Here is a 13311-nt window from a genome sequence, read left to right as displayed (position 1 = left end):
GACAACTGCAGATCTAGAAATCACACGCATTGGACTTGTAGGAAGCACCACAGGAATGAGCTGTCACTTTGAGGCAGGTGACATTGGAGATCTGACCAACGCATGGTCATTAAAGAGGCCATTGGACCACCCCATTGCTGTTCCTAGGCGTAAGAAAAGAAGGCAGTCTGGAGGCAGGGAAGATTGTACAGGGAGATCATAATCTCTTAGCAGCATAAGAGAGGGCATGATCAATGTTCTGCTCACCTGCATTAACCCTATCATAGTCCCAAGCTCACATGCGTCAGTGATCCCCTTAGAGTGTGGTGGGGACCAGATGTAGAGATGCTGAAGGTCTTGGCCTTATTCTTGTTTCTCCCTGCTCTCTCTCCATTATTTTCCGACAGGAACTGTAAAACCATCAATACATCGTTTTGATCATCAAGGCAAGAAATGTGTTTTCTTCCAGTTTGTCCAACACCTGGCCTCTGTGGTGGGAACCCTCAAAGGCACAACAGCACCTCGTGAGAGATACAGTAGGTTTCTCTGCAATTCAGGAAGATGCTCAGGAAGAGAAGTAAAGTTTCCACTGCCCTCCTCAACACCTCCCAGGAGCGACTTGTACTCCTAGACAGTGAATTCCAGGAATACTCCAGGCTACTTGAAGAGGTCCACCATAAATGACTCATAAATGGGCTTGAATTTTGACACTATATGTTCCCTTCCAAGCTCACTGTAACCTTTGAAATACTTAGAAATATCACACCTTTCCTTTAGGATCCATCCAGGTGCTTATCTTAGATGCAGGTAAGGACATTTGGTCACAAACTCAGTGTAACAGATAGTTCAGCTCTTCCTGTGTCAGGTACAATTTCAGGTGTGATTTGGATGAGCTCTCCTGCTCATTGCAGGGTATGAATTTGCCACTACTATAAAATACATCATTGTTGTGCAAGAGCTTCTAAATTATAAACTAACCTCAGATCCTCAGGTTCTTATTCACACCAAATATCCACATCTTTAGATCTATGATGTCAAACAGAGACTGCAGCAGGCTGCCCAACCAGACACGAGAAAGTGTCCTCCACCAAAGGCTTCAGAAGAGAAGAGAATGAAAAGAAAGAGATTGCTCTAGCCCTTTCTCTCCTCTCTGTCTTCCTCTGTATTTTTCTCAGGACACCTCCTCTAGCACATCCTTAACTTCATCTTCAGTTCCCATTCTTTGCTCTCCCATCTCCTTTCATTGCTTTGAGGATTGCACTTCAGAAGTCCTGAGAATCAGGAGATGAGATATGCATTTCTACAAAGGTCTCTTCCAGGTTTACAGCCACAGAAAGGTGTCTTTCTCCTCTAAAAGGCTGATGGAGGCAGCCACGAGTGTCCCAACACTTGCTCCCCTCCTGAGATTTCTCTACCTGACCAAGCAGAGCAGAAGAAAGGTCTTGAAAAGAAACAAAGTGTTGCTGGTGGGCAGCTAAAGTCAAGACAAAGAGCTGCACAGACATTGGTTGAAGCTACAAGCTCCACCTACACGACATGGTTGGCTTTTATCTTCCACTCTCACCACCTCACAGGAAAAGGGTCTTCATTGGTAGTGGAACAGCTGGAGAGTCGCGGGCTCCCCAGCAACACCTCTCAGGTGACCCCTGAGTCACTGCCGTTCAGAGTCGTTCTTCATGATTTCATATGTGGCAGGGCAGAACTGAGAATGCAGCTGAGCCAGCAGAGCCTGCGATGGGATCTCTAACCTTATCCCTTGGCTCTTCTTGTTCCATACATGCACTGCATAGGTGTTACGAAAGAGGTGCTGAAGCTCCAAGGAGCTGACCACTTCGAAGTATTTCCTCCAGTCCTGCCACCGAATGGGATAAAAAGCCTCACGGGGCAGAGCACTCACTCCTTTGCAGCTCGTACTGCTCCGAAGACTCCTGATGGAGCACCACTTCTTAAAGACACGTGTTAGGAGCTGTGGGCCCTGGTGCCCCCAGATCCAGCTGTTGTAGTTCTCCACAAAGTCCTGCATGCAAAGCTCTATGAACTTGTGTTTGGGCTTAAAGGACAGAAAAGCCCCATTCAGTACATACTTGGACTGGGTACCAAGCACATTGGTGAGGTTCTTCAAGTTCTTCAGCACAATGAAGTCTGTGTCCAGGTAGATGCCACCAAATTTCCACATGATGGCAATTCTGCAGGCATCAGACAGGATGGGTAAGAAATAAGGCTCCCAACGGTGCTGTGCCTGCAAGTACCACTTTGCTAGAGGCGTTCCTGAGAAAAGCTCTGCCAAGTCCAGGGGCCGGATCTCCACATTGGGGAAGCAGCTCAGCAATGAGAATGCCCAGTGGCTGGGCAATGAGACATTCCCCTTTGCCAGGCCTTTCATGAGCACCACAACACGTGTCCCAGGGTGTGTCCGGGCCGCTGACTCCACAGAGCACGTGAACAGGTAACTTGGGTTAGTTTGCTCCGAGGTCTCCACAAAAAACACATCCCCTGGGGAAGGAAGTGACCCACCAGCAATTGCATGGAGAGGAGGAGGCACAGAGTGAGCGCAGTGGATTTCAACAGGCAAGCTGTAGACCTGTCCCCTGCCCTTAGGGTCCTCTGTAATTCTCCAGTACAACATGATGGAGGCAAAGGATGTGAACTTAAAGACGAGGATAAACAGAGCCCTGAGCTTGTGGCTCAGCACCACCCTGGTCAGTTTTAGCAGGCAGCTGGGCATCCTGAGCATTCTCACTCTCATCAGAGCCTGCTCTCCCAAGACAACCGTCGTGATCTGAAGGAAAGAAGAAAAAGACATTGACAGAGAAGGCAGCAGACCACAAGCCTCAGGACACTACTATGGCAGAGCCACATGCCTTATTCTCCTTCATGCTGGCATGCTTGCATTATGCCTTTAGGTCATCTTTAGAAAAGCATCCTGGCTTCTCCATGCTGCAACAGTGCCCCATCAGAAAACACAGCCCATGTTCAGGTTGTAAGGTTATGCGACAAGCTCATCTGCACACCCACAAAAAGCTCAGAGGTTTGATGACAGGAGGGGAAACCCAAATACACTCTGCTAGGATACTCCCACGTCCACCACAGAGGCCATCAGCCCATCTACCTAGGCCCAAAGGAGTACAGGAGCACAATGGTAGGCAGAATCTCAGATGAAGGTCTCCAGAGGAGTTTGCTATCCCAGCAAAGCCTCACCCATACTGTCCGAGCATGGAACTCACCACCACAGTCACTAGAAGCAGCTCTCCGGATCTGCTTTCAGACTACAGGGGTTACTGCCTAGGGGTGAGACATACTATGGGGTAGGACATACAATGGGGTGCAGTTTGGAATCACACAGGACCTATTATAAGATATTTTGCAAAGGAACAAAAGGTGGGGCAAGAAAGGGGTTTAGGTGATTTGGGGAGGAACAAGAGGGGGAAAATTGAGGTGTAAGGTGATAAAAAAGGCAAGATGCAGGTAATTAGCTTGCTGGTCAGTATGCTAGTCTGGTTGTGCCCTGATCAGTGTAGTCTCCTGTTGTCTTATTAAATTCCTTTCTGACTCTTTCCTGGGTGAGAGTTTTCTATTCTGTATGCACACGTGCATATCAGGATGTGAATGCAGCAACTAGGGTCAGACCACAGTTTGAAGGTCCATGTGTCCGTGGTGCCAGCAACTGGAGTAAGTGCGGGTACACAAGTGTGTGACAGCTAGCAAAGATCAACTGGACCAGCCTGTGAGTATACAGAGTGGCTTGGGAGCCAGGAACATGAGTGGGTTCCTAAGGGCCAACCCTGGGTGTGAGAGCACCTGTGTGTCTCTAAAGGCAAGAGCACAGAGAGATTGGCTACAGCACATGGCAAGTCCTGGCCAGTTGTGTGTGCGCCAGCAACTATGATCTGTGTGGCCAGACATGTATACATGCACATATATGTAGTACATATGTGTGCTTTGCGGGCATGCATCTTCAGCCTCACTACTGTCTGGATACGGAGCAGCAGCAGTCTCACCTCTCTCGGGCTGTTGGATCTGGTATGATATGTTGCCCTCTAGTAAAGACAACTCTCCTTCAGAAACAAAATATGGTCAAACCTCTCCCTTTGTTTATCACAAACCAAGATAGACCCTCACTTCCCTGGATGCTTACTACTTGTAAGGAAATACAGCATTTATCCAATTTTATCTTCATCATTCTATTATTTTCAAAGCAGACATGTATTGCAGTTCTGTGTCAGTGCTAAAATGTGGGAGTTGTTTTAGGCTTCAGTGTTCCAGCTTGAAATATTAGAGGAGAATACTTCAGTTACTATTGAAATCTTATATCATTTGCTAGTTAGTAAGTTATACTTTTATATTTGCATTTCCAAGTATTTTTCCCTGACTGCTGTGCTTTGAAGAATATAGTCTTCAAACATGGGATTAACAGATTATATATTTCATGTATAACAGATGAGGTTCTTGGGGACATGGTTTAGAGGTGAACTTGACAGTGCTATGTCAATAGTTGGACTCAATGATCTTAAAGGTCTTTTCCAACCAATACAATTCCATTATTCTAACCCTAGACACTAGGATTTTAGATTCTTTCTTGTCCTCCAGTTTGCTGCCATACTAATGATCCTGGCACCTGACAGCCAGTGGGACAGCTGCTTCTGAGGTGTTTCATTTCCCCAAAGGAGAACCACCCACCAGCCATCACCAAAACCGAAAACTCACTTAAGTCCCAAGTGCTGTCATCTGTTCCTGTCAAGAGTTCTCAGCTCCCAGAATCACAGAATGGTACTTGTTTCCCTTCCATTTATTCCTCGATAACCACGCTGTGTCCCATATTTGCTACAAAGCTCCACAACACGGTAGAGTTTACAATGTTCCTTCACACAGCCCCTCTGTTCTTGACCATACTCTTCATTTTACATTTAAGCCTCTAGACTTAAAGTACTTAACACTTACCTTCACTGCAAAAATAATCTTTTTCTCTTTCACCATTAAATACCACATTTTGTGAAAGTAAATCAAACATTAAGTCTACAGCAGTCATCTTTAACAGACATATTCTCCTCTTTTCCCACCTATCCTACCCACAAAGTCAGACCTTCTCTAGCAGTACACTCAAGTGAAGCGGCACACCTATATAGCCTCCTGTCAGGCAGTTGAGCTGGGATACATAGTGCTGTTTCCACTTCTACAAGCCTGGTGTGACTGTCCTGGCCGCCCCCCAAGTTAACATCTCTGAAGTCCAAAGTGTAGATTTAACCATGAAGAGATAGGTTGTCGCAGATGAAGAGCAGAGCTGAGTTTATCTCCCAGAAAGTCCAATACTTTTTGACAGTCTGAAATAAGTTGCACGTGCTCTTTGAGCTGAAACCAAATCAATTTTCTTCATGCAGTTAGAAACTCTCCTTTTTCATAGCTAGCACAGTCATTGTTTGGATTTAGTTTGAGAATAACAAGATAGCACCCTGGGATAGAGTTAATGTTTTCTTCAAGCAATTTTACTGTGTTTTTGAGGTGGCATGAAGAGAATGTAAGAACTTATCTCTTAAAAACTGATACCTTAGGTGTTGTCTGGGAGACCAAGGTCTTTCTGGGGTATCTGCAGGTGCGAGGCAACTAGGAAAAGGGGCATGGATGTGACAGACCTTGACTGACATCCAGGCTGAGCAGTGAAAATACTCCATACCACTAGCATCATTTTTCTTATATATAGTTGGAGTTGGTTTTTCCAGCTCATTAGATCCATTCCAGTTCAGCTCAGTTTCTGCTCGGTTCCTTTTGGTAGTTCCTTTAGTTGGGCCTTTTGCTGTTCTGCCGTTTTGCAGTTGGCCTTTAGGCTTTTCTGTCTTTTTTCTCTCTCCCCAGGATTGGCTGTTTGGGACCAGGGTGCCCTCTTCCTGGGACTGGCTGTGTGGCATGAATGGAGTTTTTAAGGAATTGCAGTGAGTATCACTTATTTTATATTTATTTTTAATTTATATATTATCAGTACTAGAATTAATATATTAGTATCATTTAGTTATTGTATTAAACTGTTTTTATCTCAACCCATTAGTTTCTCCCTTCCCTTTTGATTCTCTCCCCTGCTTGGGGCTGTGGATACCATGGTTTTGATTGCTTGCTGGGGTTAAACCACAATAGTATGTCAATGTACAGTCTAACTGAAGGATGCTGTCATCCATGTGCCAATACCTTCCTCAAAGCCTGAATCGTCAAAGTGGTGCCAGACTCTTAGTAAAGAAAAAAGCAGTAACATTTCACACAGAATATATTCTTTAAAGAAAAAAATATATATATATCTGAAAGATGCAAAACATTTTAGTGTCTTCTCTACTTGAATCCCTGTTTTCCTTTTGGTAAAAGTTTGCATCATTTAAAAGAAATAAAAACAATACAATCCAACAGTAAAAACAGACATTTTGGGAGACAAACCAAAAATGTGCAGAATGTAATAGAGAATTACATTATGCCTGCTACAGGTAGCTATGGGTCAGCTTAATAACAGAACAGAATTTTCCATTTCAGATGAATCTTAGTTGAAAAAAAAAATCTCCACTGAGATTCTTACATTTCTCATTTTTTTCCTCCATTTGAACAAAAGCCTTATCATTCTATCATTTTTCAACATGTCTTCAGTTTCTCAGAGAGACCATTTTGGAGCGTTTCTACCCCACCTCAAGACAACGACACATCCAGCTGGTAGCACCAAGCACTGGTGTGCCTGGGGATAGACACATCATGGTGAGCTGCCCTTTCCCTCCATACTCCCCTGCTTTCCTTCAGACTCTAAGAGGGTAATATACACTTTTTTTTTCCATATAGTTGCAAGAAATGACAAGACCCTGCTATCTCCCCTCCTTCTGTTCTCTCCCTTTTCTCTCTATCACTCCACTCGTGTTTTAAAAGAAGAGAGAACAAGTGAGATTTTCTTTTTTAACCACATTACTTATTGTCATGATCCAAAAGTGCTGGCAGAAAGAATTACCACCCTTGCCAAAGCAAAAAAACTGCATCAGGGAAAGCAGAAAGCCACAGTGTGCACTGTGTTAGGAGCAGCCCCAGTGGCAGCTCAAAGGACAGGCACTTGGACAAATGAGCCAGGCAAGAAAAGGTTAAGAAGTTCTTACAGGACATAGTTAAGGTCTTACAGGACCAATTAGCCACGGAACGCAATACTACTAATGCAGCTCTATCAGATGCATTAGACCGAGAGAAAAATCTTACAGTCTGAATTGGAAGAACATACACAGGGATCAGATGACCACATGGATCTTGATTCTGTTTTGAGCAGTAAGCGCAGATTTACCAGTCTAGCACAAATGGGTGAGAAGCAGGGTCTTAAACCCTTGTATCTAACTAAAGAACTTGAAAGTAGTCAGGAAGTATTTTATCCCAAAAATGGGCAAGTTGTTGCTCGTCGTTACAAGGCCCCTCATTAAAACTGAAACTACTGATAACAGCCAAGCCAGGGCGGCTCCACAAGTTACCACCCTAAGAATATCATACTTGGTGGATTAATTATCAAAGATTCAAAAGAAATATAGTAGGTTAGCTCAAGAGATGGAAACAGAGTATATCTGGAGAATTTTGTTAATGGGTGGAGATTAAATCCTGCTCTCAGAAGAGAAAACACAAGGGTGTCAGGGGCCTGATGTATTTTTGACTACTGATGATCAAAGAGAGCTGTGGTTGTTAACTCCATGAGCTTCTTATTGGGCAGGGGAGCTGAACTCTTTAAAAAGGGGAGACCAAGTATGCATTGAAACCCCCATTGTAAATCATTTGACTGAAAGTTTACAAAAGGCTGCCTGCCTCCAGTTAATGCACGACTGGCACCTAGTGCCCCAACAACCTTCCCTGATGTTGCCAAACGCAGACTCTGACAGTATGACTCTCCTGATCTGTGCCCTTCCTGACCCATTGAGATTGAATGCAGAGCACCTGCAAGACCATGTAAGGGATGCCTAACCCCACAGGGAGAGGGGAGGCAAGGTCCCAAAGGGGTTGAGCCATGACTTGGGGGGAGGTGGCGCAGGAACTGATCAAAAGCTGACCTACAGAGAGTGGAACAGCAGGAAAATGGACACCCTGGCCCAGGAGCCTCAGGCACAAAGAGAAAGCTATTGTGTGTTGAAGGAATTGAGGGGGGAATTCCCTGAGATGTAATGGATGGAATGCCTACCATGGCCAGGGCATAACCAGAATATATCAAACTTAGCTTGGGAATTAATACAAGGGTTTGTGCCTATTTGGAACCAGACAGGCCAGGTGATATGTGTTGCCTTCACCAGCTCATCAGCAGAAGGACTGAAATTTGCAATAATTAGTTTGAATCTTACAAAAATATTGGAAAATGAGTTAAAGAACCTTAATCACATGGGGGAAAACATAATGCGTGGAATAATCAAGACCTATTTTCTTGAACAGAAAGATGGTCAGCTGTGGAAAAGTGATGTGACATGGACTGAATACTCAAAAGCTTTGTATCAACTCCTGAGCAATACTAATTGGGGAGAGTTGTGGAACCAAACTTGTTACTGGCCCTATAATGTTAGCTGTGTACCCGTTCCTTGTAGTATAGTAGCAAACCTGAGAGATTTTCCAGGCAATGCAGCTGTGAGAACCAATGCAGGCAGGTCACAAGAACAACCAGAGGCCACAAATGATGAAAGAGCAAATTTATTTTTGTTACCTCACTACCAGGGAAACTCTGAAACAGCATTATAAGCTTCTGGGCAGAGGTGACACCAGTAGAGACACAGATGCTGCAGAATTCAGCTCTGGTTGAAGATCTGTGAGCCTGCTCATTTCGATCTGTATATAAGGATTCACACAGGCACAGTTTACCACACTGCTTTGATCTTTGCCTGCAGGAATCTCAAGGATATACCATAAGGTGCCTTTATGACTCTTTTCACAGGCCTACTATCCAAACACAGAGGTTCTACTTGTGATTTATGTGTTTTTCTACACCCCAGCTGAAGTCACTTGAGCATATTTAAAATTATCCTTGTTGCCATTCTTGCATTATTCCCATACAGGAGCCAAAGGACTGGTCTAACAACTGGAGCACTGGACCTTGGTTCAACTCTTTCTTAAAATCATTAGGACTTACAGGTTGGGGAAAATGGCTTTTACGTATTGTTATGATGTTGATTTATGGTTTTTTGGGTTTGATTATTTTTCTTGGTAATGTATGATTTTGCAACTCTTATCTCTATCTTCTACCTGTTATGTGAAAATTACTACCGTAGATAAGGACAATATAGACAATGCTTGAAACCCATATCTCTCTTCCCTTGTCTTTTCATCTCCTCTATCCTCTATCTGTCATGTCAGAATAGTCACCCTTGGACAAATAATTAAAGTACAATGTTTGAGTCATGGGGTGGTGTGAGAGACTGAAAGGGTAATGTCTCAAACATGGTGGCAAAACCATAAGCCACAGGAGGCAGGACATCACAATAAGGCAAGTGAGCAATTTAGATGACAATGACAAACCACAGGTAAAAGGCCAACTGCAACAGGAGGGGGCGGTGTGCTGAAGGGTGCACAGCTCTGTGTTCTGATAGGCATGGCACTAAGGGAGAAGACCCCAGACTGCTCAAGACCCTTCAAGATTGCCCGAGACCCTTTGGGACTCTTCCACCTTTTGCAATCACGCCTCAGTGATGGCTGCACAGAAGATTAAGGATTACTCAAGCAGCCAATTGGGAGGTGGGAATTTGACTATAAAAAGCACACATGAACAAGCACTGTCCAGCGTGCCCACCATCCTGAGGACTACTCTGCCCACCATCCTCATCACGGGAACTGAGCCAAGCACTGGAGGACTTATTACAATACGCATTGCTGGATCCAAGGCTACAAACCCCATCATATGCATCACAAGAGCTGAAAGGGTGGTGATATCTCTGTCTCTCTTTTCTCTCTTTCTATTCTATTGCTTTCCTTTTAATAAGTAATAAGTAACATAAGGTATAAACCCCCACATGTGCCGTAAAACTTTATGCCACTAAGTTATCCACTGATTGGGCCAAGTTGCAAAATAAAAGTCTTTGTTTACAGACCTTAAGTATCATGTATATTCTATTCCAAACAGGGGGATCAATGAATTTGAGTCATCTCTTCCTGCCTTCTTGGTGGGATGTGACAGAAGTTCATACTGTTTGGCTGTGTCATTGCTCACCCACTTTACAAGGCAGAATAATGAATATACTGCCATAGGCAAAACATTATTGACTTGGAAAATTTCACTTAATTTATTACAAATTAACATAAACTTTTAATTACTGATTCAGGTACAAGATGATCATCCAACAATTAAACAAACACTTTGCAAAACACCTTTCCTCAGGCTCATTTTCAGTCCAACACCTCCTCCGCTCCTAGTCTCAACTTCCCTTGTTTTCACTGTGAGTTACACTCAGTCTGTCCCAATTCCTTCAGTGAGGCAACAGGCAGCTCAGGAGGTCATAGGTCAACATGCAACAGTTTCTTTTGGCTGCTCCTTGCATCTCGCTTTTCCCCCACTGCTCCTTGCTTCTTATTGCTCCACTGATCCAGCATGTGTCTTTGACAGCCTGCAGTCCCTTTATGTGTACCTGCCCTGGCACAAGTTCTCCCTAGCCGATAGTCCTTCAGGGGCGTCCCTGTCCTGGTGTGGGTCCTCCACAGGCCGCAGATCCTCAAGGGTGTCCCTGCCCCACTATGAGTCACAATCCATCAAGGGTACCTTCTCCAGCATAGAGCATGTCCTTCCAAGAGAACAACTCCAGCCATGTACCAAAATAATGTCCCCTTCCACATGTCTCCTCCATTTCTTTCTCCTTTTACAGCAGACACATCTTTTCATGTCCTCTTGTATCTCCACTAACAAATCCTCCTGTGTCTCCTCACATCTTTGCTTTTGTTTCTCCTGTTATTTGTCCTCACACGTCCTTTTGTGCCTCCTGCCCCATGTGTGCCCTTCTGTGTCTCCTCATGTGCCTCCTCCTGTGTCTCCTTTCTGTGACTCCTGTCCCCAGCAACTACCACCCTTTCTTAAATACATTTGAGCAGGGACATCATGTTCTGCTCCTGATCAATTGCAATTTTGGTGTGCAATGAGCTGTTTTTATCTATTTTGGAGTTGGCTGGAACCAGCTGGAATCAGCACATTTTCCCATTTCCACAGAGGTTACCTCTTCAGCCCCTAGCTCCCCAAGCCCTGACAGTTACACCTAATACAGAGTACCTTGTAATGGTTAAATACAGAGCAGTCTCTGGTTTGCATTTTTTCCCTCCTGTAAGGGTGAAATCTGGATTTGAATGTTGGATTACCAACTGGTGAACCGTTCTTCACTACATAGTGGAAACAAAACAGTTTATAAAACACGTTGGATGGTCAAGGTTACTGACTTCCCAAAAGACTTGCATATTTATTTCCCTTTGTGGTAACATCTGCTTCCAAAAGCTCCCTGTACAATTCTTTATAAACTGCTTAAACAAAAATGAGCAACCATGACACATCATCATTTACATACTTTCAGAGCAAAGGGCTTGCTAACAATTTATTGGTGGCTTCACATTCCAGAGAACTCATTTTATAATCTGCTCAAGCCTGTCAACAGCTTACCCCAAATGCCTCCTTAGCACATGCCAAATGATTCTACCAGTTAAGCAGGAAGAGCAGGAAGGTAAGTACTTCCCAGCACTGCTGCCCACCTGTACATCCTTCTCCAGAAAGCAAAGGTTTGTGTTGCAGCTAAACCAACCTAAGGAGAAGTTTCCAACAAAAGGGGGGGAAGTTTTGCCTACAAAATTAATAGGAAGCCTTTCTGACGGTTTAGCTATGACAGAACAAGTCAACTGAAGCACAAACCTGAGGGAGAGTAGTTAAAAGAACACTACCGTTCCTTCAACACTTCTCCCGTATGAACAGTAGGGAAATAGCAATGTGCAAGTGTGATTTATTTTAAAAACACTCAGCAGTTACAACAGCTGCTTGAGCAATAACAGTGAAAGCACCAAAGAAACCACATGCTCCTCCAGGGCAATGCAAGCACCCCTAAAGCTAGAGCAAAAGCTCCATTTCTTCCTGTCATGTCTGCTGAAGTCTTATCTGAAGTTACAAGACAGCTGACGGTGATATGCCACTGATGTCGCATCTAGTAATTTTAATTGATGAAACAAAGCAAGAAGAAATGATCATGAGCACAGAAATGACTGCCACACCAATGCAAACATGCAGCTGCATTTGCTTAAGTTCACTCATGTTTTTACTTTAGAAGTGCTTTGTGTCTAAAGAGCAAAGCAAACATTAATAGGCTCTGAGAAAGAGTTTCCTGACCCTGTCAGAAAGAGGTGCTTTAAGACTTTGCTGGAACAATACAGAGGTGACTTAGCAACAAACAGGTATCACAACAGTACGAGTCAAGAGCCAGGTCCTCCCTCTCAGAAACCAGGCAGCACTTTTTAATTTACTGTGCTGCTCACACTAAGGAATAAACTTGTTTGTTGCTTTGAAGTACCTTTAGTATAGTACTTTCTGTGCAGGACAGTGTGCCACATCCCACCATCAATCACAACATCCTCCAACCCACAAAGTGGCCTTCACATGCTGCCAGATAACTCCAATTTCAGCCCTGAAAGTTAGTTAACCCTGGCTGAAGCAATATGCTGTTGGCTCAGCATGGCACAGAGTATGCCATTCAAGACTTTCCACAAGGCAAACAGGGCTGCAATTCACTGAAGATGACACAACAGAAGTTTAGAGCATTTCTACATAGGTCAGGATAAGTGTTGATTTTAAATGCTTTTTTAATGCTTCCTAATACTGAATCCAGGATGTTTTTCCAGATTAACATTAGAAAAGATCTAGAGCCTTTTTGATGCTGCTTCATGGAGAAGATAAAAATTCGTAATTCCATTCCTCTCTGCTAGCAGGTTTTAACCCTTGCTTTTGATTCTCTCGGAAAGCCATGACAAGTTTTTTGCAGGGTATACTATCACTTTTCCTCTAAAAGCCACTGGAAACATAAGTTAGAAGAAAATACACAAATCTTAAATTCTCAAACTAGTATCAAAGAAGAATTGCCAAAGCAGACTTTTAAGTAACATTTGGTGCACCAAAATTAAATATATTAAGCTTGAATCAGATGTAGGGGAATTTAGAATAACCATTGGGCACAATTCTCGTCAGCTACATTTGGTGTTAAGGTTCCCTTAAGTATAACCAAAAAGAAAAAAAAAATGCTGAAAGTTTACAGAAACCAGTTCCTAGTTACTGTGTTTCAGAGCAGCTACAGATATGCATTTCCTTCCTTTCAAGCACAATGGAAAATTACAGCTTGCAAAGCTTTCATCAAA

General features: G+C 43.6%; 1 protein-coding gene across 1 annotated transcript; it reads right to left on the bottom strand.

Annotated features, from left to right (window-relative positions):
- Window positions 1-1630: 1630 nt before the first annotated feature.
- Window positions 1631-12521, bottom strand: LOC308052692 (lactosylceramide 4-alpha-galactosyltransferase-like; the record flags this gene model as incomplete). The annotated part of the gene is made up of 2 exons (XM_080363286.1): window positions 1631-2758; window positions 12474-12521. 2 exons carry the CDS (start codon window positions 12519-12521, stop codon window positions 1631-1633), a joined length of 1176 nt encoding a protein of 391 aa, XP_080219412.1.
- Between the last annotated feature and the right edge of the window lie 790 nt (window positions 12522-13311).

This window comes from Nesoenas mayeri (genome assembly GCF_963082525.1).
Source record: "Nesoenas mayeri genome assembly, chromosome: 1".
Classification (NCBI taxonomy): Eukaryota; Metazoa; Chordata; class Aves; order Columbiformes; family Columbidae; genus Nesoenas; species Nesoenas mayeri.
Note: the sequence above shows the minus strand (reverse complement) of the source record. Positions and strands in the feature narration are given on the sequence as shown.